We start from the raw sequence: 27,388 nt of genomic DNA, 5'->3' as shown, positions 1-27,388 counted from the left end.
TCATTTCCTGAAATACTTGACGGCGTTTGGAAGGGTTTTGCCCAGGCTGTGTGCGCCATGGCAGCATGTGAAGCTATTTTAAGAGGTTCTTCTACCCACTGGCCCACTGAAGAAGCTGGGAAATTTGTGTGTTCATAATATATTTTAAATATAATAACATAAGATTGCCAGCATAAGAGAATACTAACATAAGATTAGCTCAGTTAAAATTAGGAGGGCCTTCAGAAATAAATGGCAGTAGTCCCGGTTGTGCAGAATATTTGGGCAGATTACCATCTAGTCGTCATTAAAAGTCATGTGCTTGGTTTTTTTCCAGACTTTGGCGAGCCCTGCAGAAATCTGAGAATAAAAATAACTTTGCAGTTTCCTACGTTCCTCATCAATCCCTGTGTAATTACAACAACGTCCAGAATTTCAGAAAATCATTGTAAAATAAGCTAATTAGGTTTGAATTTGATGAATCATGGACTGAATTAAGTTGCTGTCTTGTGTATCTTTTTAATGTTTTTACAACAGGGGTAGAAGTCACTTTAATTAAGATGCTGTAGTTTTATACAGACATTTATTTAAATAAGCGGATCAGGATGCCAAAGAGGAATCTGCATTCCAGCATTTAGCTGTGGCTTTTTTTCTGCCCTGTTGCTATGGAGAAGCGTATAAATATTTGTAACACAAACTAATTTTACTTCCCTTATAGATGGCATGGAGATACAGATAAAAATGATGAAGAGTTGCTGTAGGTGGGTTTTATCACGCAGAGCAATGTTTTGGAACGGGTTCAGGCACAGACCAGCAGCAGAGGGAAGGGAGAACGGGCCGCGTTGGAGCAATCTGACATCTTTATGTTATGGGGTAGAAATGGAATGAGAGTGCCCATTGTACTTGCAGTTTCCTCTTTTCTAATTCTTTTTTTTTTTTAAATAGCATTATTAGGTATTTGTCTTTCTACCAGCTCGTATGTATTGGGCCATTTGTATGAAATCAAACACAAGCATAAAAGAATGAACTTTACTTTTAAGAAACTTGAGTGTGTGTCCATAGCACCCGCTGGGTTGCTGATATGGAAACTCCACCGCCGCTCGGGAGCTGGAAGCTACATAAAATTATTTCTTCATTTGATGGCTTATGTATTTCACGTCCAGCTCTTTTCTTTCCTTGTGTGCCACGTTGCCTGGGAGGTGGAAGCCACGCTGGACACAACCTATGGCCTCTGAATGCCAGCATCTCCTTACCTCTGCTCCTCACCTCCTCCTTCAGGCTGGTCTCCATCTACATCATTCCTTTGTTGTCACTCAGTGTTTTTCTTTATATACTTAAGTTATACTTTATATACTTCAATTATTTCTTAGTATATCAGGGTGGTTTCCAAACACTGAAAAACCTGTGGCTGGTAACCACAGGTGAGATGCCTTTGGCACAGTTCATACTCAGCTCTTCCTGCCTCTGTAAATTCTGTGTTGTGGAACATCCCCGTTAACAAGAAGCTTCAAAGGGCGGCCGTGGTTTCTCTCTCTCAGCAGATATTTTGGACGCCTGGCATTGTTATTCTGGTTTTGCATTGAGATCTCTCTGGTGATGTCCTGAGATAATGAGAACAGAGTGGTTAACAACAGGATTGGAAAGAACGCGTATCGCCATAGCAGTCTGCTACCGCTTTCTTATACCACAGGATGTTTTTGTTCAATTCAGCAGCAAAAAAAAATGGGCAATACAGAAATACCAAGTAACAGTCGCAGCTTCACTTCTGTGCAATGGGAAACTGTGGGCGGCGTTGGGTCAGTAGCTCACTGATATTTTAAAGATTCCTTAAGAACTTATACAGTTAAGACTAAATGACTTAACTTGTACAGTGTTGAAGACTTCACACTGAACTAAAATTTTAGATCTGTAGAGAATACATCTTCATGTGCACATCACTTGGCCAGAAGGTTGATTCTCCCACTAAGCAAATTGTATTTTTGTCTTAAGAATTAATATTTGCTACAACAAGGACTTTTTAAAAATCTCCTTTGTGTCTGAGGTTCTGATATCACAGTCCTTCCCTGTGCTGAGCATTTTGCTTATCTGAAGTGATCTCAAAGAACAATCCTGTATTTTCGTGAATAAATACATGAGTAAATCTGTGATTCAGAGATGAGGCTTCTTCATTCCAGCCTGGTATCCACGTGTTCCAACACGTAAGAGCGGGTTTCCCATGCGGCCCATCAGCTGTACCTGTCTGTCCAGGAGGAGATGGGGTGATGGGCCAGTACCTTGTGCACCAGTGTGGGGACAGGGGTGTCCTGGAGCTGCGGTGGCGAAGCCACATCCCACCGAGCGCTGCCACAGGCACAGTTATTGCCCAGGAGTGGCAGAAAAGTTCAGTAGTTTCCCCGGCTTTTCATTTTGCTGTTCTTCCAGCAGTTCCTCCTGGTCAGGAGTCTGAGGGAGAAGGTTTTTCTCTGTATCTGTTGGGTCCGGTAATTAACATACAAATTGCATCCTCATTTGTTTGGTCTTTTGATGGGAAAAGCAATGCCTCTGTTAAAACTGTGTTGTTTGTAAAAGGCACAATGCACTTGCATTCTTGTTTTTAACTACTGAAACCCGAGTTAATTTGTATTTCTGTAGTTTTATTATTCAGTTGGATTCAGAAGCGTCCCGCTTTCAGATTTTGCTGTTTGGTGTAACTCGCCGTGCTGCCACCACACTCACTGTGCCCCTTCTTTTTCTCCCTTCTCTTGCAGCAAATGAAGCTGGCGGCTGAGTCACTGAAGGAGTAAACATGGAGGAGCGAGGATGAGTAGAAGTGGAGGAGCGAGGACGAGTAAAGCCGTCACGTGTGAACGCGGACACTTGTTGAGCATTTGTTGGTGAGGATGCGCAGCCCTCGGAGTCTGCACTCCACCATCCACTCAGTAGGTGGCACCTGCTTGTATGAAACTTGGTAAACACTCCCTGCCTGACACTGCAAAAAAAACCCCACAAATATATTTTCTTCTGCTCTCTTTGTTTCTCAAATGCAATGATTTGTGAAGTTAACACTAAATAAAACACTCCAGCTTATACTAGGTCTGGTTGAAATCTGCCAGGCCCACCGTCCTCCAGGTGATTGAAAACAGATCCTGTGAGTAAGCACCCAGAAGCTAATGAGAGTTTTCAACTGCAGCTTTGTAAAAGAAAAATAAAAAGGTAAACTGGTGTTTAATTCAGAGTGTACGGTCCCTTTAGGGTTATTGCCCCTTTTGTTCCTTTATTACAATAGCTAATCAATCCTATATTATTCCAAAGAGTGCTTATTAGTAACTGTTTGCACATAGCAAATTAACTTCAGTATTTTATACATTGGATAATGAAATACATTATTGTTCCCTATATGAGCTGAGAAATAGTTGAACATAAATATTATGAAGTATGCATTATGTACTCCTGTGTGCTAGATATCTAAATAAGCCCCAGCTAAAATATTTTCAAAAGCTGGGTAGAAAGCATTCAGTAGGAAGTGGATTGCTGATCAGTAATTTATGAAGTATATTTTGTTTTTAATTTACATTAGATTTTGGTATCACATCCCTGGCTCCTGAACTGCAGTATTGTATGAATGGGTAAGAATGATGTGATAGTAACAGATTAATTAAACTTGATACCTGATGTACCAGTAGTTGTGTGTGTAGTGAGTATCTATTTTCTTGCATTCCATAAAAAGGTGATTTTCCTCATGCTTCATTGTTTTCTGACAGTAATAGGACCCAAATCTACAGTGTTTGCTCCCCTGACCTTGAGACAGTTTATTTTTGTCCTGCTGTGACCTTCGTCTTTGGTAGATGCAACTTACTTACATGTGATACTCGCGGGAATCCTGTTCGGAAAAATCTGCTGCTACAATAATTAAGGCATTTGCCTACTTTGCACATTTTATATTCCTGCCACAGGGCCCGCACAGCAGAATAACATACATAACTAAGCCCAAATAATATATTCTGTCTGGGATTGAAAAATCAGCGTTTCTCAAATTCTGCAAGTGTGACCCAGTAAGAAATGTCTCGGTTCCCTGGGGAAGAGAAGCAGAACCTGCTGCCGCTCTCTTGCTTCTCCCACCCTGCGTCCCCTGTGCTGCTGCTGTTCCACAGCCTGTTCCTGAAGCCCTGGCAGCGTGGTGGCTGCAGGGATCTTGGAGGGGACCATGTCTCCCTTCCCGTAGTGCTGTGAAGATCCCAAACCCGAAGCTTTTTTGAGGAGGGGACCAGAATGTTCTCCATGAATGCTCCCCAGCTTTGCAGTTTGTTGCCCACGTTGATCAGAAGTAGCTGGTGTTTGTTCAGGTTTTACTTGTGCTGCCTCCTTGGTGTTTTTGAGTGAACGGTTCAGGAGAAGAAAAATCTGTGGGATGGGTTCCTGGTGAGCTATCTTCTTGTGAGCTTGTCATAGCCATTTTGAAGGGATTCTGATAATTTGTGCTGGTTTATGAGCAAAAAAAAAAGTCGATGTGTTTTGCTGATGGCAACTGCATCAGGTGCCTGGAATAATTTTCTAAGATGGGCTAGAAAAGGAATTGAGTCGTGTCTCAACTGTGATCGTGTGAAAAAAAAAATACGTAGACTTCTGCAAAACTGACTTTGTGGTTGTCCTTGTGGTCCTTCCATTCTCCTGTTTCCTGTAGCCCAACAGGAAAACCTTCAGTAAGGTTTAAGTGCCCGGTGCCCTAAGCAGTGTTAGCGGTTGCCCTTGCCTTGAGCAAATCCCTTCCCTTCTGCTTAGTTTCCTTATCTATTATGTAAATGGGGATAATATTGTTCTTTAGGAGGATTCTCCAGCAGAAGCCAGTAGGAATTATGACCTTCCATAGTGTGACAAGGGTGGGAATCCTTTGTTTTATAGGGATTAGAGTTTGTTCTAGTTACTGGGTGAGCTCTTGCTTTAGCATCCCAGCTGCTACACAATCATGATAGTTTCTGTCCTAAAGAGCCTCCGCTTCAGCTTGCTGAGAAGTGTTACTGTCTATTGCCAAGTAATATGTCACCAAACTGAAATTTAGCTCCTGTTTCTCTGTATGCTGCTCTTTGTTCTTTTCCTGGGGGTTTGCTGTGTTTCATATGCTTGATACTGGTTTGATGCTGGGTTTGGGTTGGTTTGTTGTTGTTTTTCTTATTTTTACTTTCATGATGTTTTCATTTCTCTTTTGAGAGAAAAAAAAAATGTTTCTGTCTCTGCTTCTGAATGTCTCTGTGTTGTTTTCTTTCTGCCATAGGTGCTTCTGTAAAAAATCTGGGATGTTAGGGATGAAATTTACTGACCAAAAAAAAAAAAAAAAAATCTGTTGTCAGATTAAAATATTAGAGACAATAAATAAGATATTTACCAGTGACTGTCGTTCACAAGCTGTGTGATCTGCGTGCCTGTTCTGTGGCCATTCTTACAATGCCTGAGTCTAAGAAGTAAACAAGTTCATCTCAGGTCTCAGGGTTTGAGGAGAAACCGAGGATGAGTCTGGAGGCACCTTGTTTGGGAAGACAACTGTGTGGGAGTAGCCCGTACCTAATATCCATAAGGCTTAAATTGCTGCTTAGCAGCAGCAATAACAACCAAGAAGGCTGGTTTTTTTTCAGGAAAGGGCAGTCATGAAAAATATACTGGTCATGCAAAAGCTCTGTCATCAGATCTAATTGCATGGCCTAGAAGAAACTGCTGATTCAAGATCTCTACTGGACTTGCTGGACAACAGCACCTCCTGTGAACTTAAGGACAGCAGAAGAGAAAACTGCTGGAATTGTTCCACGAGGAAAGGAGGTAAGCAGTCTGAGTATCTTGAATCTTGTTCCAGAAGACCTGCACTGCTTGAGAGTTTCCTTCCCGTGGGAACTACGGCTACTAGGGCCATGTGCTTTCTTGAGGAAAGATCTCCTGTGCCTCAGCCAAGAGGCAGAGGGGTGAGCGCCAGCGTCAGTGCCAGTCCTTGCCAACTGATGCCCCTAGAGAGGAGGGATCTCTCTGCACCCCACTAGTTGAGCTAAACCCGGTGCTGATGGCAGCTGTCACCACTGGTGTGATCAAGGTGATCCTGGGCATGGTGTAAGAGCTCATCGGCTGTTCCTGTTGCCTCCCAGGCCCGTGGGGCTGAGCCAAACCTCACCCAGGCCTTGGGCGCTGAAGCTGAGCACATGTGGTACACAAGTGCCCAGAAAAAAACCAGATCCTTCCCTCCTGCCTCCCCCTGCCCTGTGTTTCTTAAGAGAGAGCAGTGAAAGGAATGAAATAGGAAGATGTTACACAAGGGTTTGCTGAAATTAATTGCTAAGATCTGACATGACACATCTGAGAGCCTTGTGAAGTCCTTACAAAAACCCTATGCTTTTCAAGTCCTCTGAAGTATCAAGTACACTTGCATTTTTCATATGACATAATTCTTTTACCAACTGGGAAAGTAAATAGAGATAATATTTTTTTTCCCCTAGTGTAATATACCTTGTTCTGTCACTAATCTAGGGGTTTTGACTTCTGGAAATTGATGTCATTTATAATATACACAGATAGGCCAAATTGAGTCAACTTCTTACAAGTAATTACAATTTTAAGCTCAAAATAAAGAGCCAGAGCTGTGCTTCTAGAAGGAAGCAGTCTGAAGTATCTACAAAGACATTGCTCAGGAGACAGGGACAGTCCAGCTGTCCCTCAAAACACTCACTGTACCTACATGACTTCAGTGTGGGAGCCTTGCTGGCTTCAGGCAACTGAAGTGAGTCACTGATACTCTTTCCTACATACAGCCACACACTTATTGAAAGCAAGTTGTACTCTGGAATTAGTGACAGATCTCTTCTGATTCGTACACACAAACTTAACCATGGGAAAGGCTGCTGGGGTGGCTGAGTTGTCTCTGATGTTTGGGACATTCCAGTTTGTCTGTTTATTGCCAGCCATCCACATTGGGATTTCCCTGTGCCAGCCAGTTAAGCCAGTTACTTTTATTTGCCAATGAAAAAGTAACTAAAAAAACCCCAAAATATATGTATCTGACCTGCATGTACCAGCTACTGAGATGCTATTGCTTGGCCTTGTCTTTAAAAGGAGCACAAGATTTGTTGCAGCTTTCCTCACTCAGACATGGTCAGAGCCCTTGGCTGCTCCTCACCTGCTGCCACCTCATGTATGAGGTTCCCCAGCAATGGCAAGGTCCCAGCTGCAAAAGCCTTGGGTACAGCTCCACACAACTAACCCATCATAAAGCAATCATACAATTAATTGCATATAATTACATAACCTGTTAAACACCGTTAATCCCTACACCATGTCCATACCCTCTCTGGCTGGTTACACTTCACATGTCATGAGCAGTTAAATCTCAGGCTCCGTGCAGAAGAGCAGGTTGTGCTGAGCTGCTCCAACTACAGGTCACCAGAGGCGTCTCTAAGGGTGAGCTGGTCCCATGCATAAGGTACCAGAAAACAGCCCCTTGCACCACGCACGCTGCTGGGGCAAACTGGGCAGGTATCCCAGCAGCCGTGGCTGGTGCTGCTCCCCCTCCTCAAACCAGCTGCCTTCACAGGCTCTACAAAAAAAACCATAGCAATAAACAATGTCACTGCATGTTGAGGCACAGCAGTTTATAAGTGATGACAGTGACAACACGCTCCTGGATTTGAGTGTCGATATTTCAGTTGTTCTCTCAGTTCTGTACTGACATACTTAATTTTAGACTAAGTGTTTGGGAGCAGATGTTTTCCAGCACATGGCAGACTAAACACAGCAATGTGGAGCATGGTTGTAAAATGTACACTGTGAAGCAGTTGCAGTAAATAATTGTAATTAACTCCCGGGATCCTGTTACATATGACAGCAGAAAGAGAGAAGACTGTGCATGCAGAACTGTGTCTTGCACTGGGTTTTCAGATCTTGGGCAGTTTGGGTGACAATAGCCTTGTATTACAGTGCCCATCTTTTGGTGTGCAGTCAGCAGGCCCCGCTACACATCTGACATGGATCAGTACTGATGCTAACATTGTGGGGTTTTTTTCCAGTATTACTCATTTTACATTGCAAAGAATAGTACTGGTGAAACTTGAACTTACACACACCTTCACAAGGGGAAAAAAAAACAACTGTACACAGTGCCTGTGCAGAATTGGCAAACCAGTCAGTTCAGATAAGACTCCTCTGACTTACCTGGGCATGCACACAGCAAACATTGTAACTGAGATCTTGAAACCCTTTGTATTCTGTATTTCAGAGCTGCCAGGCACAAGCTGCCACAACAGCACTGGCTTTGCTAGGATGGTAAGAAGCTGGACAAGTGTATCAAAAACATTATCTAGCTAAGCAGCAGCTTGTAAAGTTTACTAAACCATTTAAATAATTTTGAAGTTCTGTCTAAGCAACACCAAATTCAACCTTTAAACAAAAAGCTCTTTTAGCAGATACCAACTTTTAAACCCAAATGAACAGGTTTGACCTGTGCAAGAGTTGTATCTTTTTTCAATGCAACAGGGCTGATATTTCTTACTGCTCTCTATTTTAATGTATTACTCTCTGTGAACTTGATCAGCACTGCTCAGCGTGAGCTATTCTGTGTTTGCAGGTGGGTCTCCAGCAGGTCTGACCTCTGAGCCTCTGCAATGTGGGGACTCGGCCAGCAGCTTGTGCTGCCCTTACGCATCAAACACCGGGAGTAACAAACTGCATCGACGTGCAAATCACAGCTTATGCATCCATCAAGATATCACTTTTATTAACTGGATTTTCCATTTCTGTCGCACACCATGACTGTTTGTACAATGAAAAAGCCAAACACTGCTGGAAGCAATCCGATCAGCTGATATTTCTGTACCCTCTTAACACACACACACACACACGCGGATTCTTTCTTGGTGAGAAATTTTTATATTTCTGTTCATTAATTCTGCTTATTTATACTGCTACTCTTAAAATTCTGTGTCAAGATTGTCACATCTTAAATACAGATTAAGTTGCTAGAGGTACATTATTTTATATATATATATATTTATATACACACATACAGAAAAATACAAGACTAATTGTTTTTCCACAATATTTACTTTATACACTACTGTAACTATCTGCAACTTTTAAAGACACGTTAAGGGGTACAAGAGACTGTTTACTTGTGTAAATAGTTTGGTCCAATATTATCTTAACGTAGTGGTTATTCTCGCCCTTCCTTTTACGTGACGACATAATACAACATACACCACATGCACAATCATTCACCTATCAACAAATGGGTAACGGACACCACTCAGACTAACATCTGTACGCCCGAAGGGTCAACCAACCACACACAGCTATAAGGCTATAATACATCTATGCAGCATAAATGGTCAACACTGCTGTTCTAAAGTGAGCACCATATATACAGTTGTATATAAAAACATCAGAAACAAAATACACCTGGGGTTAGTTAAAAGGTGCCATTCCAAGGCTGTACATAATACCAGGAAAGAGTATTTACAATACTTGGAAAAAAAGCTGCAACAAATAAGTTTATTGCCAATGCCCTTTATAAACTTGTCTCCTACCTGGATGTTATGCTCACCATCTGTGAACCACACATCTCATTTCTGGCCCTTGGTAAGATCCCTGCTCAAAAATTTCAAGCAAATATGTTCTATGGCTTCACCCACACATCTATTCTTGTAGCTTGTGATTTATAAATATCACACTGACTAAGCTGCAACTAGAGTTTAAAACTTAAAGAAGTAAAACACTTATCCTTTGCCTTGTTTAGGAAGCAGAATGTAAAACCCCCGGCTAGGCTAGCCAGTAAGAACACCCTATGCAATTTAGACTCTCTTAGTAAACTCTTTTACTAATCAAGACAAGCTGTAGAAATCAAGACCAAGCGTAAGGCCGTTCTTCGGTGCTCTGCTCACTCTGCGGTACCTGAAATGCCTCATATTTGACCATTCTGCAAGTGTTACAAGACGCTCAACAGTGTAAACTCCTCTCAGACATCCAATGTCTGCCCAGGGTGCTGCTACATAACACCGCCAGTTTCACTAGCATTGCTTAGAAGACCCAGTGCACAGCATGAAAAAATAAAACATTCTTGCCCTTCCCAAAACTAGGAATCTGCAATATATTTTATTCTAGATAATAAAATTCCACAAAGTTAATTCATCTGGTCAAAAGTATCCTTTTGTACAGAAATACTCTTAATTCAAGACCTTGCCATGGCAATGGGAAAACTGACAGAAAGGCTAAGAGCTGTAAAATAAATACTTTCCTATATGCTACTTTTAACTGATTTTATGAAAAAGCATAATTACTCAGGGAAAAGTGGTGTACAAGTGGGAAACAGCAGTATTTTAAGTCTTAAAAAGAGTAATAATGAGAAAAATGTCAACGACAATAACAATTTCAGTTTGAATCCAATTACCTAAAGGTTTTACATCCCTTATTGCCTTCTGAAATCTCAGGGAGGGGAGCATACAGGAGAAGCTTTACAAGTTAAAAACCTAAAATATTAAGTGTCATGATATACTAATAACAAAAGTAATTCATACAAATACCTTATTTTCAGTTAGCATGTAGAAACTCAGAAGTCGACTTAATAATTTACTTTTGTTATATTAAAAAAGAAGATTGTCTGCTTGTAATATGAACATATTTCTATGGGAGAAAGCTGCCTTACAAATCTACTTGCCTTTTTTATTTATTTTTTAAAGAAAACTGCCTCTAGCAAAACAAGATCTTTTCAGTTTGATTTTTGAGCCACAACTTTATCCGTATTCTAGCTTAAGACAAATAGGTGTGGGTTTAAAATCATATTTCAAGATCACTAATTTTCAGTGCATCTTTGCTTTGTACAAGCCTTGGAACATCTGAAAGCTCCCTGAAGAGTTTTCAGCATCAAAACATTATTGCTTTGGTTCTGTTTCAGACACATAGAAGTATGCCACATATCACATATTTTAGATATCACAGAAGGTCAGAACAAGAATTAACATTTCACAAGTAAACTAAAGCTTCTCTCTCTAGTTTTAAGTGCAGAACATGAAACTTCTAAGTGCTCAATTTACATTAGGATCCAGATAATTCATTTAATCCAGATCTTCCATAGTAAAATTATAAATGTAAAAATTACACAATAAAATATTCTGGTTTGTTGAAAAAGAAAAACATATTGGCTAGCAGCATGCAAAGACCATGCATTGTCATACCATCAAGCAAACACAAAATTAAAGGGTAATAAATAACTGCTCAAAGCCCACTTAAAAATCTTAAGACAACAAAAGGGGGGGTCCGGTGACAAGGTGTTCACAGCTCTGAACAGGAAGAATGATGCTGTCAAGTAGATCGAGCTATTAAAGTCAGGTCATGGTCAAATGACATGACAACAACTGGTTTGACTGGAGGTACACAGCAGCCCCTCCTTTGGGTTCCGCTGAATATTCACAGATATCGTCTTTTCACAGAGAGGTAGTTGTAGCACATTGTTTTTCAAGTTCCTGTTCTTTATCCGTTCCAATTCATTTGCGGTGTCTGACATTTGGTCAGAAAATAATTTTAGGTTGCCCAGTGATGAAGCCTGGTTTGCACTTCCGCTGGAACTTATACACATTTTCCATGTTGATTTCTCCTGCACTTTTACACTGGAAAAGGACAGATTGTTTTGAGGATCAATAATGTATTTAGTGCTGCCATGAATCTGGGAGCCTAGGCAAAGGCTCATTAACTTCAGGCTTTCAACCAGTTCCCCTGCACTTCTAGACGATAACTGCATTGAGTTTCCGGATCCAGCACACCTCCGAGTGGAACCTGAGGTGTTGTTGGTGCTACCGCTGGAGCCGCCGGAGGGGCTCCCCCCCGCTTTGTTGTTGTCACTTGGGCTTGTTTTGTCCACCCCTCGGCTTCCATTACTCGGTTTGCTTAGTCCACCGCCATCTCCTTGGCTGCCAGGCGGCCCTTCGCTGCTATCCCGTCTATGCCAGGAGTAAGGAAACCCACTATCTTTGTCCAGGCGTCTCCGACTTTCTGAGTCATCATCGCTTGTTTCCGAGCTACTGCAACTAGAGCCCCGCCCCTGGCTTTTCCTCCTGTGATAGCGTTTATGCACCGTGCTGGGTGAAGCAATATTCATTTTTAACCTGCTGAGCTTTGGGGGCAAGTTCTCATCCATGTCAAACTCGTCATCTGACTCACCCTCCTCAAAGATTTGATTGAGGACTGGTGCACTCTTCCTTGAAGTAAGACGATTTGTAACTGAAGGCTTCCGGCGCAGAACAACTTGAGTAGAAAGAGAAATAGGTTTCTTATCTTCTTCATCCTCCTCCTCATCTTCCTCTACTCTGAACAAGCACTTTCGGCCACTTGTAGTGGGTTTCAAGCTCACCGATGGCACTGCTGAAAGCGCTGGTCCAGCTAATTCAGGGATCTCTTCTTTCTTTGCTGCATCCCCAAGGGCCTTGCTTCTGTGGCCATTGAGAACATTCTCAGCCGTGCGAGCTGGTGACTGGGGAACAGTTGCGTGAGAGAGAGGAGAAGCTGTAAGGTCATCCTCCAGATCTTGGGGTACATCGATTTTTGTTGGCCACGATTGCCTACGTAAAAAATTATAAAGGATAAAAGAAAAGTTAGATCATGGCAACCGTTTCAGAACATGTAAGAAAATGTAACATCTGCACGAGTACTGCCATGCAAACGGGCCTGCAGAGTGGCATGTTCGTACACAGCAGTACTGAGTAGTGAGGAAAAGGAAACATTCTCAGAGAACGTGCATTCCTTTAGAAATGCTGTTATTTGAAAAGAACATCATACACATAAAAGCATAGTTTAGAAATTATATTGGTTACTGTCAAATGAAATCTGAAGGTTTCATTGCTCTCAGAAAATGAATTACGCAATAAAAAGCTTTAAATAATTGTGTCTGAAAGAAAATAATGAGGTAGGTATAGCAGCAGCAGTTACCTAGGGGAAGATTCGAGCTGATTCAAGCACAACTTAAATAAGATAATACTCCAAACTACTTTTAATCTGAAGCTTCTGTTATTTTTTTTCTTTTTATAAATATTAGGTTATAGTTAACATCAGTGAGACTGAAAAGCTGAGTCAGAAGAAGCATACTCTCCTTTTCAGAAAGTTTTATTCAGACCAAGCTCTATTCTACAAAATCCCCTTTAATTTTAAACACACATGAATTGAGAGCATACATTTATTTGTCCTTAGCTGAGCAACTGGAATAATACAGCTGCATAAATTCAGGCCTCAAGCTGCTTAAGAGTGTGGCACTCAGATAAACTGTACGTCCAAGTTCAAAATAGAAAGTAACACTTACATGTAAATAAGTTTTACAGTTAGCAGCTGTCTTATCTCCAGCATCTAAGCTAGTATCCAATGATATATATTTTACTTTAAATCCTAATATATATTGTAATTTTCCCATAATGCACACAGAATAAATTAAGAACAAATACTCTCAGTCCTTTCTCTCTGTATTTTGAAAGCCTAATTCAAAAGACCAGCACCTACAGTGCGACACCTAAACATCAAATAATTATTTAATTGCTTCACTCGGCTTAAGTCCCACATTACTTGCGGAGACCAAGACAATTTTTGAAACCTCTCAAAGTAAGAGTTATCTTTTTCTAGCATACTGCATGAAAAGCTGTAGTAGAGACCTCTGTTCACATATGGACAGCATATTACAACACATTGCCAAGCGTATTTTGGGTGTGCCAAAAGACAGGGCTGCATGTCTTTGTAACTCAGTTTAGAAGGCAGGCGTGGGAGGGCAGCGGGAGAAGAAGCAGAGGATGGTTCCCACCAAGCATGAGCCCAGATATCTGCTTGGACAGCCTGCATGCAAAGCCGGAAGGATCATACCAGCTTCCTGATCTCTGTTGTGATAAGAAGTCAAGCTGAAGAAACAAGGAAAGCTCAGGCACCTCTTTGCTACTCTTATTCCAGAAATGTTCTTTTCAAGTGTTTAAAGTTAATGGAAGCACTTGCACTAGAACTGCCTTTGCTCAAGGTTCCCCCTGCAATGGCTGGATAGAAAAGGAACCTGAAGTGCAAGATGCCTCTCTCCACAAGTAACAATTGATAACTGTCTGCCCAACAGTATGAACTTTAAAGAAGAGCACTGAAGAAGAGCACTTTTTTTAAAGCCAACATTAAACTCATCAAGCCTAACTGCAGACTTTGTTTTGAAGTACTGGCTTCAGTTTTGATTTAACAAACCAGGAATACAAAAATCAACCAGGATCCTTTAAAAGCAGGACCTGGCTGCCAACAGACCCATGTAAGCTTCTGTAGTCCATTCCCTGGGAGGAGCCACACAGGCATCTCCCTGTCCCCTCGAGCACTGGGAGCTGCTGGTGGCCTCCCACCAGTTCCCTCCAGTGAGCAGCTCTGCCTGGAGGGAAGCCACACAGCCAGCAGCTCCCACACAAGCTGTCCAGACAAGAAGTAGAACCTGGGCTATGGTCCTCCTTGCTTTGACACTGCCATCCCCCTTAGGCCCCAGCTGACTCCAGAAACACTGGGAATCATTGACCTCATTTTCTGATGACTTGTGCTATGTTAGGTATTTTAAACACACACAACTGTTTGTGATTCACAGATAGGACTTCAAGAAATTAGAAACAAAACTACAGAAGTGACAGAAAATGCAGATTTAAATCTTACAAGAATTTACCATGCTTTAAGAACAGACTGGTTTGTCAGCAAAAAAAAAGAAGAGAGTTCTGTGGCTGTCACAATAAAGGGTAAATATAGTATCTAAGAATACTGTAGTTTCCAGGCAATAAACCTCCTCATTACAGTATGTTTATCTCTCATAGCAGCCCATGTTTGCCTCCCTTCCCTTCCTGGTCTCCCCTTGTTCCCAGTAGGCCTGAAGGGAGACTGGGACAGAAGGGAAGCTCCAGGTTACAAGTAATTTCTACATATATATCTTTTTAATCTTTTGAAGTCTTAAAATGCACTACTTTACTGTGTTTTTCATGAGGTTGCTCTACATAAACACTTTCAATTTAGAACCATCATGAAGACAAGGAATAGCTACCTGGGACCATTAAGGGCAAGAGTTCCTGAGTTTTTGCAGGTGTCCTTGTCATGAAAAGAAAATTCATATGGCAGGCTTCCATTTAACTTTAATTAATATCAAGATTTAGATTCAATGAACTTGTTTGTTTCAGTTCCTCATATAACTGAAGCAGCTCTTCTATTTAAAGAGCAACATTGATGCAGAGAAGAAAACCAAAGTAATTTAAAAGCACACTTTGGAGTTTTAGAATTTTCATCTGAAGATGAATAAGAGAGTTTTCCTCTGAAGTAATTTATTTTATAACTAATACTTAGTTTTAGACAGATTTGATGCTCTTTTTGGATTTCTTTTTGAAAAGGAATTGACATAAGAGGCTGATCTATTAACAGAGAACTGCGGAGCAACAGTTACAATGGTATCCTTGAAGAGAGGCAAGCTCTGTAACCCCAAGCTCCAGACCATTTTGGTTCTGCAGGCAACCCTTAGTTGCCTGCAACAATAACTCTTCTAAAGTACTTGTAACCACACAACATAACATACAATTTCCTCCAGAAGTGACCATTGCGTAAATGACCTTTTAAGCACAGCAGCAAAATTTCAGGCTGCTCTAGTACACACCACAGGGTACAGACTCATCTGGAGATGACAAAGATGTTGAGAATCACTGTGAGGGACACAGAGAAACAACTCATTGTTTGGGTAAAGGGAATAGTATTGAGAAGAGACTCCTCTGAAAGCCTCAAAAAATCTCAGCCTAAATCCAAGGTTACAACCAATGGAGATGATGTGTCTTTAACCTGTTTTCCAAAGCACATGCTCTTAATTTATTACAAACGTCCATTTTTGCTAGATTGAACTTGAGGCAGTAGTATCTGACCTTTATCAGTTAGGCCAAGGAGAATAAGGCCATGCACCAGAAGGACAGCATAGCATTTATGTCCTTATTGTCATTCCTATTAAATGATTTCACATATGACCTTGCATAAAAGTTACACAAAGAAACCTCTGGAATGAACAAGCGATTTTTTCTTTCTCTCTAAATCCTACAGACAGATTAACAGCACTGAAGGTAGGCAGCAACTCTAAACGTCCACACAAGCACTTAATATTATTCTCCTAAGAGATTACCTACTAACACTAGTTATCATTGCTAATAGTAGTTACCAATAATATTTTACCAAAACCTAAAAGGCAACTTTTTAAGAGGCTGGAGGTTAGAGAACAAAAATTAATAGAAATGCCTAAGCACAACCTCCATCTTCACTGGAAAGATTGTCAAGATGCACCAATAAAGATTTTTTCAATACCAGCAGATCATAGTCTATCACTTAACTCAGGCAATTACAACCAAAAAGTTTAAGAGAAGTGACTGTTCAAAATGTGTATCCTCCAATATCATCATGTTTTCTTTCTATGTGTGGGGGCTTTTGGTTTTTTTTTGTTTTTTTTTTTTTGTTTTTTTTTTTTTTTTCTGTTTTTTGGTTTTTTGTTTTGTTTGGGTGGTTTTTTTTTTTTGTGTGTGTGTGTTTTTTTGTTGTTGTTGTTGTTGTTGTTTTTAAGTAAATGTTGCTGTAACTGAAAATAAAGCAGCTGTGATAACTGGTTGCAGAGCAAGTGGACTGGTTGAACATATCAATACCAACTACGTTCCAGAACCCCACCAACCCCTTTAGCTTTACTGCGGCACAAGCAGAAGCTTTGAAAAATCTCAGGGTATGTCAGGGAAGCTTACTACAAGGATCTTTTAATCATGGTTTTGACAAACTAAAAACAAAACAAACCAAAATCTATTGCAATATCTTTAAATGGGTGATTAAAGCAATTAATTCAAGAGTTTTCTGCAGACAACAGGTGCATCAACTGACATGAAAAAGAACATAACCTACAGATGTTTACTCTAAGCTTGACTTGGGATATTTGACGTTTGGCCCATTAAAAATCAAAGCAAACAACTAAACCATAACATCAAATGCAGAGTAATTTTTCATTCATAACCAATTGCCCATCAACATGCTCATGGATTATGCAACTAATTTTTTCCAGGGATGTTGCATACACAGTTTGTATGAGGAACTAAAGGTCCATGAATGTGCCCTTTCCTAGCAGGTGTGAAAACTTACTACTTCACATAAAGACTTCAAATTGATTAAACATTTCCTGAAAACTGTAGGAATTGAATTTGAAAATTCTTGGCAACTGATTTCTGAACAGATTTGAAGAATCCAGAGCACTTTAAAGACATCTAAAATTAGCAATGAATTAGTATTTTATTCAAGAAAAAAGTACTTGAGCAATTCAGTAATATTCTCATTAAGCCAAGTTTAAAAAAAAAAAAAAAAAAGAAAGAAAAACACACACAAACAAAACCAACACCACCCTATCATTTAGACTTATAAATTCTCACCTGAACTGAGCTTTGATGTTGCTAGGGCTTGCAGATCTGGTCTGAATTTCTTTCTCTTGTTTTTCTCGCAGAATCCTTTCAGCTAGTAAGAAGTAAGTAGCAGTGATGTGATTGTATTTGTTAGTTTCCAGTGCCCTAGAGAAAGTACAAAACACAAAATAAACCATGCATCAATGGTTTTATAAAAACTGGACGTGCACCTCACACACCTTGCTGTACTCCTCATAGCAGGAAGAGCACCTGAAAGCAGAATGGAGTATTTTTAATGTTTTGACAAGCATGTCATGGTTTTATTAAAAATATAGAGCCAACAAGTCTAGTAATTGGAACTACAGTGGATGAGGATATCTTTAGAATATCATAAAACAAATAAGTATTTCTTCCTCTATTGAATGTTCTTTATATGACAAAGTTGTCATTAATGTTATACACCAATGATGGGCTTTCCCACTGGCACATAAAATCACAAAGTACTAGTATTTGTTTAGGCAACAACTGGAGGAAAAAACCCTTCATTACTTTAGGGCTGTCACATTAACTTTCAGTAAAATTAAGTTCATAAGCCAGACGTTCGAACAGAAAGGATGCCACTGTCATGCAGCTAAAAGCTTAAAAAGCAAGACTGCTGCTTCCCTGCCCCCCCAATGGTAAGATAGTGACAGCTTGAATACAAACAAATAAAAAACCCCAAACAATTAAATCCTCTTTTGATTTTGGGATTATTTTAGGAATATGGGGGGTTTAATCTATTTGAACAAACTATGTAGCTTTTTAGCAAGCTCACTCAGTGACAATTACTATTTTGCATTCTATAGAAAAAAAGGAGTCATATTTTAAATTAACAAAGATTCAGGTATACTGGAAACATACTAAGGGAAAAAAACTAGAATTTTATTATCTGCAAATACGCATGAGATACAAAGAACAAGTAAAGGGATGGATTTAAAAGCAGTCAAATTTACTCAAGATGGCAAACTACCACAGGAATCACACACTGTTCCAACAAATTTTCCTGAAGTTTTTCCTAAGGTTAGGTCTAATTAATTATTTATCATCCTAGAATATCCTACCACAGAGCAAGAGTGTAATATTTGCTTGTTAACTGAATGGCTTTATATTTAAATACTGAAGTACCCAGGTTCTCATGCCATTCTTAAATATAACAGCAGATGGACAAAACAAACTGCACACAGAAAATTGACAACTTACTCCACTATTGTATCTCGGTCTGCTATATCACCAAGAACCATGCGCTGTATTATACTGTTGTGCTCCTCCTCAGAGAGATTTTTATATGACACAAGAGGAATATTGTACTTTGTTGCAGGAGATGGGTCAACTCCTTGGAGCCATGCATGGTTTTCAATCTCTTCCAAAGATGCCCTTCGCTTTGGGTCTCTCTGCAACATCCGTGTAATTAGACTGCAAATAAAAAAAGAAATTTTCTGCTGTCAGTCCATACAGAGCTTTAAAAGTCTCTACAGTAAACAATGTGATGGGAATTTATTCTCAAAGACATTCCAAATATTACTGAACTGAAACAAACAATTTACTCATTAAAAACTAAATATCATAAACACTGCAGTTTTCATTTACTATGCTTAGATTCTTAACCTGATTTTTCTGGTTTGTTGGTTTTTAATAGCTTTATAGGACAACTGTCACAGATGGCCTACAGGCTGGTCTGCAAAGTAATAGAAATATAATTTTCTATTATTACTGCTGTCAACAAGAATATGGAGTGCTAAGATGAGTAGAAATACTTTATTCTGAAATAGCTATCAGATATTTGATGATGTAGTATTCATGAAAGGATAGTGATGTGTTCTATCCATACAGAAATAACAAAAAAAATTAAAAACACAAACTGAACACCACTATCTGGGCTGATGGAAGGGACAAACAACTAATGGGTTAATACCGAGTCTTTGCAAGTGCTGGAAGTGCATGAATCCCCAAATAAACAGAAAAAGACAACTTGATTAGCACAGTGCATCTCTGCTTACTACAGAGGAAGCTTCACTGGAAAATTCTTGGGGGAGGTATTTTTGGCTTTGCACAATAAACAGAACACGGATATACAGCTTTGGTGCCAAAGTTTCAGTGAAATTTTATTGCTCCAACATGCAGATGGGAGTTCTGCAGTTCTCTCATAACGCTTTAGTTATTGCACTGACCATACTACACCATGCAACTTCAAACTGCAAGGCCACACAAATCACATAGGTAATCACATTTTAATTTTTTTTTTTGAATGCATGAGAAGTTGTATGCAATCAAAAACTGAGGTTAATTCAGACTTCTTAAAATTCTTGTAAAAAAAAGAATGTCACATATATACTTAGTAGGCGTGGTCTCTGCCTTAACCAAGAGGAAAGGCAAGGTGACACATGGGAGCCTCGGGTTTCTCTGCTTTTGTTATTACAACAGAAGGGGAACAAACTATACACTTTTTTAAACTACACCTGTAGTAAAACCACACGAATGCACTGCCTGTGCCTCCTGCTTTAGGCCAGCTTATGCAAGTCAAACCAGTAAGAATGCTTTCACTGCAAGCAGGAACTTTTATCATTCCCAGAGTTTTTTTCCCTAAGAAAATTTAACTTAGAGAGCAGTAATTGATCATACATTGTTGATGTGTCACATAGAGAAGGCAGACCTATTTGGGCCTTTAAGCAAATCAGTGTGTTTTAAGCAAATTAGCCAATATATCACGCAAAAGGGTGCAAAAAATAAGTTTCCTGAGCTGTGCAGAGCGTGCAGCATCTCAAGAGATTGATTAGATAGAATTCACTGATAAGGGCACTCTCTTAAACCTCTTCCTGGATTGTATGTTAAACCTCTTCCTGTACGTAAAGCTCTTCAGGCTGTTGAGAGCACTGAGCGCAGCTTTTTCATGTTACTAGAAATTCTAGATGTTAATGACAAGACACGAAAAACAGCTATGGCATTATGTTATGCATTAGATTCCTGGGTCACACAGATGACAGGTGAAGAGAGAAACAGTCATTACAGCTGTAACAAATTTCCTTCTGCGTCAAGGAACAGAATCCTAGATGCTGCTCTAGTTTTTTGACTGGACCTAATGTATTTTTCAAGCATTTATAAAGGCATCTGGACTTGCATATTGAAAATGAAAAGATACTCTATCGCAGATTCAAGAACCCAGTCAAATACTGTAAAATAGTCAAAGTGATGCAACTGGGATATATATTAAAAGGACTGAACAGGTCATTAACTGATAGGAAAACATAGGAAACACTGGAACAATTAAAAACATAGAAGAGCTGCAGTGAACACTGCAGAAAAACACTACATGAAAATGAGTCACAATTCGCAAGTGGCATATGGTATTTGCAGACAGAATATTCTTCTCCCTTGATGGCCTAGAATGTTGATTTGGAGTTGAAATTTCAGTAGGAGACGAGCAAAACTTGCTGTGATATCCTTGGGTTTTGGCAACTTGTATTTTGAACAGAAATCTGTAAGAATCATTACCTTTTTAACCCCTGCCACAAAATACTCTCGGCAACACCTTGTAATTTGTCCAGCAAGAGTGGTGGCCAAAGCCAGTCAGTGGTGAGCAGCTTCTTCATTTATAAAATGTATGACAACTGAGGCACAAGAAAGATATATTGTGTAAAATCAAAATGAAGTTTCACACAAGTGTGGGAATAACCTATTGGCAAATATATCATGGGATTAACTTTTAGTGAGAAGAGCCACAAAGAATAAAAAAAATGCAATACTAGTGCCCAAGAAACTACTCAATTGATGTGAAGAAACACTAACAACTAAGCAAAAGCAGCAGGCATAATATCCTATGAATATGCAAGGAATATTCCACACACTGATCACATGGTATGGGGAACTCCCACAGGTAATGAGAATCCACTTCTCTAAATCCTTCCAAATTCTTTAGTACTCTACTTACTCTTTACATTCTTTGGACACATGAGGTGGCACAGTGTATTTGCAGTCCATTATCATAGTCAGAGTTTCACTGTCATTTGCTTCTTGAAATGGTGGTTGTCCACAAACCAGCATGAAGAGGATGACCCCCAAGCTCCATATATCTGCAAATACATAGTACTTATTTTAAAATTACTATTGAGGAAGCAAACATAATTACCATCAAACTGTGAAGCATTCTTGAGATGCATACTGGGGTTACCACCGCGCTCTTGATTTTCAGCGTTACTTATGAAATTTGCAAATCCACTAAAGTACAAAATACAGTAGTTCCATTGTTTGACAGCTTTTATAGTTTTAAAGGAAAAAAGTATCAGAATTCATGACTTGAAGAATGCATAAGAGTTTGAGATGCATAACATCTTTGCCAGCAACTTGTTAGATAAAGCTGAAGATATTCTGGTCCCCTCAGAAGACAAGAATTCATTACCTTTTTCTCCACAGGCAAGCATAGATTAATAACGAGATTTGTGCTCAAAGCATGTTCTTTTTTGAAGGACTAGCATCAACTGTTCTCAGTATTCTTTACATGTTACTCTATGCAGTAAGAAATTACACAGAAAGTCACCTGTTTCAATGACACTGAGCTAGATATGTTTTCCTGCAGTAGTGTTGCTTTAAAAAATTCGTAACTACTTTGAACACTAAATAATAAATTAAATAATTCATGTAAAACTACCTTCTTGCACCGATCATATTACAAAGTATGGAGTGTTTCCTTCCCCCCGCCCCCCAATATCCAAACATAATGTAATTAACAGTGATCTCTTCTACATTCTGGGAGTCTTTTTGTTTCCTTCTAATTCCTGTTTGTGTAAAATAAAAAAAACACGTAAGAACTTTCTTGTTCCTCAGTGAAATGACATACCAAAAGATGAAAAAGCAGCACTGCTAGGCATGAAGCCCTTTAGTTGGTTTCTACATACTGTAAAAGCTAATATGCAATTAAAATCTTTAAGTGTTTGCTCAAAAGAAAATATTTCACAACTCTCACTGCATTCAACACAGGAAGCTTAAATATTGAGAAATGTATCATATTGCATAAAAACACATTATTCCCTCCAATATATGCTTATAGGAAAATCCACACTCTCAAACTTCAGCTACAATTCCATGGTCTGGAAATTTGAGTGGTAATTTTGGGCCTTACACCCCAGCATTTCACAGATCTGCACCCAGTAAAACCAATCCAACACACAGAGGGCTGCTGAGGGCAGCACAGCCGGCAGCACTCGGAAAGAGCAGAGCACACCAGCTCCATCCTGGAAGGGCTTGCAAGAGGGAACCAGACACAGTTACCTACCCGCCTGCATCCTCCTTTCTGTGGCCTACTCAAAATACTTGACACGCATTTAAAGTTGAAGGATGACTACAATTTTATTTAATAATATAAATCACGCACACTCATCCCTAGAACAATTACTCATTTTGGTTGTTACAACCCATTCTTCCTATGGTTTAGCTGACAGAGGAACAGAAACACTACATGGTAATTTTCTTTAGAGCTCTAATTTGTAGTAACTGTATGCTATTAACTCAAACAATTATTTGATTTCTGTTATGCTTACTAGGGTCTCAATCCTGTAGGTACTGAGCATTTTGAGGCCAGTACACCATGCCATGTATATCTGCAAATTCGACATGACTGTTCCCATGTTCAAGATTCAATAAGTGGTGCAATACTTTGATAGCCTGATGCCACAAAGCTGAATGTTCTGGAATACAGGATTTTAAAAAGCATCACTAGACAAAGAGGTAGTTTCTCCTTCAATTTTGTAAAGCTACTTAAACCTTTCTTCTGTTTAGTTTGAAAGCGGCCAAAAAGTTTTGGTGCATTATCTACCTCCCACCACACAACAGATTACAAGGACGTGTTTTTGTAAGCACATAAAAAATGAATTTACGCATTTCTATCAATGAACTTCCTAGATTTTTAACTTTGGCCAAGATCTACTTTGTGATATGATCTATCCTAATATCCTGTTCGATACTCCCCCCACAACAGAATAGAATGCTTCATGTCTCCTTTCAGCATGACATATTTTAGAAGAGTCCATGTAGTATTAATATTCGTAATTACAGACAAATTAAGTTTTCTACAAGAAAACGATATAAATTGGCTAAATTTAAGCCAAAGGAAAAATATTGGGGATGGGAGAAATGTAATATAATTAAACCATAAGTTAAAAATAAGCATATAAATAATTTAAACAGAAAGAAAACCATGGTATTCTAAGAAATCAAGCTTAAAACAATAAGATAGTCCTGAGCAAAGGATACCAATCACAGCAAGACAAGAATTAAAGTTCCATGAAATCATCATATACAGGAAACTCTAGCAGACCCTGAAGTTCCAACTCCACTGATACTGACCATCCTTTAGTATTTTCTAAAAGGGTGGGAGAGAGGGGAAAGGACACTTACTGAATCACCATAACCATGAATCACAATAATTAGGAGGGGTGCTGTCAGCAGGTTAGAGGAGGTGACTCTTTACCTCTTCCTAGCACTGGTGAGGCCACACCTGGAGTCCTGTGTCCAGTCTAGGCTTCTTAGTATGAGACATGGATCTATTGGAGAGAGTCCAACAAAGGGCCATGAAAATGATAAAGGCCTGGAGCATCCCTCCTATGAGGAAAGGCTGAGAGAGCTGGGATGGTTCAGCCTGGAGAAAACTCGAGGAGGAACTTATCAATGCATATAAATACCTGAAGGGAGGGTACAGAGGACAGAGTGGTAGGACCAAAGCTAACGGGCACCAACTGAAACACAGGAGGTTCCCTCTGAACATCAGGAAACACTTTTTCACTGTGAGGGTGACCAAGCACTGGCACAGGTTACCCAAAGAGGTTGTGAAGTCTCCATCCTTGGAGATATTCAACAAGCCACACTCCTGGGCAACTGAGTCTCAGTGTTCCTGCTTGACCAGGTGGATTATACCAGATGACCTTCAAAGGTACCTCACTGGAATATGCAGCACCAACAGGAAAAACATACTTCCTTTTGCCCATGAGAAGCAGCACATTCCAGGTGTTTATCTGAGAAACTGAAAGCACAACATAGCACAGCAAGAACTAAAATAATGTTGATCCTGTGAGCACAAAGAACTTGTACGCTCCAGTTAAACCAGCACAAGGTTGTCTCAACTCCTCACACCAAACACAGTGTAAAGGATGGTAAGTATGAGGGAAGTGGTAAAAAAAAAACCTGACAGAAAATATCAAACAAATTTTAAAAGTAACTTAATTTGAAATATCTAAACCCTGCAAGAACAACAGAAAAATGGAACTGGTATATAGGAAGTGGATTACTTACTAATATGTCAAACTACCACAATTACTCAGACAACAGATGTATGCAATCCTAAACAAAGCAACAACAGCAACACCACTATCTTGCCCTTCCCAGACTACCACAAAATTTCACATTAGCACCTTTTCCAAGGCACACACAATGCTGGATGAAATAAAAAACCCAGTATTTTTACTGGCAGACCTCGGTTTCCAGGACAACACAAATCCTTGCCAGTTTTGCATTCTAAAGTTTTTATTCTGGATGTTCTGAAGACACTTTCAGCTTGACATAGGTAACACTACCAAAAAGGGGAAATCATCCCTTTGTAAAAAGGATCCATAAACTTGAGGGTTAAAAGTCTTACTCATTTTTAAATACCTCTTCTAAATTTAAATAGGTGACCTACACTTCCAACATGCAAGTAAGTTTAAACATGTTGGTTCACTAGTCTTCAGTGTAAGTCAGAATCCAAGGTTTAGAGTCTGAAGTCTTCAAAGCAGATATTCCAATATAGTTAAATTACTATATGGTGTATATGTGTGTGAGTGCATGTGTATAAGAAATGCTCATGTTTGTGCCTGATTTAATAGTTTTAAACCATTCTATACATGAAAAAAAAAAATCAGTGCTGTGTTTGCACTTTCCATTTTACTGGAGATCCATAGCTGCATATTTTTCAGTCAAATTCAGAAAATATACTGCAAAAAATAATTAAAGAAATGAAAATGCCTTCTTCTCTTTAACGATACATTTTTTGTTCAGATATTTAATGTAACTATCACACTACATTTTGGAGGATTCTTGGTTTCCAAAATAATGCCATCTGGCTGAAAGATTCAAGATCTTTAAGCATGGCTGTCTTTGAGAAATTAGTAAACGAGAATCAGAGATTATTTTCTTATAGTGCATATTTACTAAATTTTATTATTTCCCCAAACAATACACAAAGCCACACACAGGAATGTTCTTCACCATAAGATTTTGTGCTGCCAGCACTCATCTATTATTCTTCCTTGTTAACAAAGAGAAAACTCATCTGTCCTCTCGATCCCAAGGAACCCAAGGAAGATGGAGATGGTTTGCACTCAACTCATCAAGTGCTTTGATCAACACTTGGTCAGTACATGCCGCTCATTCTTGTGCTGTACTCTGCTGTTGCAGATTTCTGCTCACATACCAGGTGCCTGGTGTAGCAAAATAAGAATAACTCCTCTTGCTGGGGAGACCACTTCCACTAGCAGGACAATGATACCTTCATCTTTCACTTCTAAATCCCAATGTGTTCTTAACCTATTACGAAAGGGGGTTTCAACCAAATTGAGTGAATGCCTCAGTGAAAATCTAGTGATCTGATTTGGTCAAAAGGATCAACTGTGACAGGACAGCTGTGTGAGCAGACTCGAAGGACGCTGGAGCAGCAAGGCACTAAGAGTCTGACACCTCATCAAAGCAAGGCTCCTAGAAAGAATTAGCATCAGACCAGTTAATAATTGGGGAAAAGGGGAAGAAAATTAACTCGAAGTTTAAAGGAGCAGAAGTTTTTTCTTAGATCTCCATACACTTGCAAAAAACATACTTTTTTTAGTGAATGCAGCCCTTCATGTATGTTCTTAGTCTGATATACCTTATGCCAACCCAGGAAAAATACTGATAGTTTCCTGGTTTTACACATCATTAGAAGCTGTAGCTTTACATTTCAAAGCAAAGATGACAACATCTATTTACATTTTTACTGATTCACTGAATGCCACTGGTTCACTAAAGGGCTGCACAAGCACAGGAGGTAAAAAAAACAAAGCAAAGGAGAGCACAGAACTATATAGGCAGGATCTGAATGCAGAGGAAGACTACTTTTTTGAGATCTTTAAATGTGCTGCACCATTTAAAAAAAATAAAATCTCGCCTTCTGTTCACTGCAAACATGGTTTGACACACACTACAAACCATAAAGGACTCTGAAGAGATCTCCCTTCTCCACCATCACCCCCCTGGCATACCATTTTAAGATAACAGATTAGCTATGATATATTAATGCCCTCCCCCAATCAGGTTTTAGACAAAACTTTTAGATATTGTAATAAATTTACTATTGGATAGTTTAAGCAGATAGAGGAGCAGGTTTTGTGATCAAAACTCTGTGGAGTACGCCAATGAGTCAGCACACACTTGCAGCTATACTCCCTTATCACAGCTCAGAACTCAGATGCTGGTGCCAATTAGAGAGACCCAGCTATAAAAGAACAGATTTAAACAATAGTTTATTATTCACAGTTTCAAGTTTTTTACCACTCTTAGTAATTAGCAGTTGAAGGCTATGTGGAAACTGCTTACTTCTCCTCTCCTCCCCTCCAAGGGCCATCTAATTTTCTTTCTTCACAAAATTGCTGTAAAAGTAGAATTTAGACCTGACAGGCTACATGCATTTAGGATGCTTATAGCCTGTAAAACTTCAAATTATCATGGTGAAAGAAGGCACACTTGTATACTGCAGCAGCCAAAAATCAAGGTCTTTCGAAAAAGCAGAGTGAAGAATTGCATCTTAAGATGCAATTTAGCCTTTAAATTGGGTACTAGTAACTTGAAACTGCCATTGCTTTAACAAGAATAAAACAAGAGAGATGTGGACTTTTAAAAGTACTAGTAGCTAGCTGCAGTAGAGACTATTTTACTGTTTTAATAGCCATTAAATAATGTTGATCAGGAAAGGACTGTTAAAGCAGGTTTCCCAGAACCATGAC

General features: G+C 39.4%; 2 protein-coding genes across 4 annotated transcripts in view; one reads left to right on the top strand and one right to left on the bottom strand.

Annotated features, from left to right (window-relative positions):
• Positions 1–3,640, top strand: part of ANO10 (anoctamin 10) — a 125,917-nt gene extending 122,277 nt beyond the window's left edge. For all 3 annotated transcript variants that reach the window (XM_065832814.2, XM_065832815.2, XM_065832816.2), the window contains exon 13: positions 2,727–3,640. In XM_065832814.2, coding sequence (XP_065688886.1) covers positions 2,727–2,762 — 36 coding nt within the window. In that variant the 3' untranslated portion in view covers positions 2,763–3,640. The remainder of the gene's footprint in view (positions 1–2,726) is intronic.
• A 5,033-nt stretch (positions 3,641–8,673) lies between these two features.
• The window catches only part of SNRK (SNF related kinase), a 41,393-nt gene continuing 22,678 nt past the window's right edge, over positions 8,674–27,388 (bottom strand). Inside the window, exons 4-7 of the mRNA XM_065831266.2 lie at positions 21,319–21,460; positions 18,594–18,806; positions 17,385–17,519; positions 8,674–12,533 (exon numbers count right to left, since the gene is read on the bottom strand). Coding sequence (XP_065687338.1) covers positions 11,315–12,533; positions 17,385–17,519; positions 18,594–18,806; positions 21,319–21,460 — 1,709 coding nt within the window. The 3' untranslated portion in view covers positions 8,674–11,314. The remainder of the gene's footprint in view (positions 12,534–17,384; positions 17,520–18,593; positions 18,807–21,318; positions 21,461–27,388) is intronic.

This window comes from Patagioenas fasciata, chromosome 2 (assembly GCF_037038585.1).
Source record: "Patagioenas fasciata isolate bPatFas1 chromosome 2, bPatFas1.hap1, whole genome shotgun sequence".
In the NCBI taxonomy this organism is placed as follows: domain Eukaryota; kingdom Metazoa; phylum Chordata; class Aves; order Columbiformes; family Columbidae; genus Patagioenas; species Patagioenas fasciata.
The sequence above is the reverse complement of the archived record's forward strand: the minus strand, read 5'-3'. Positions and strand labels throughout refer to the sequence as shown.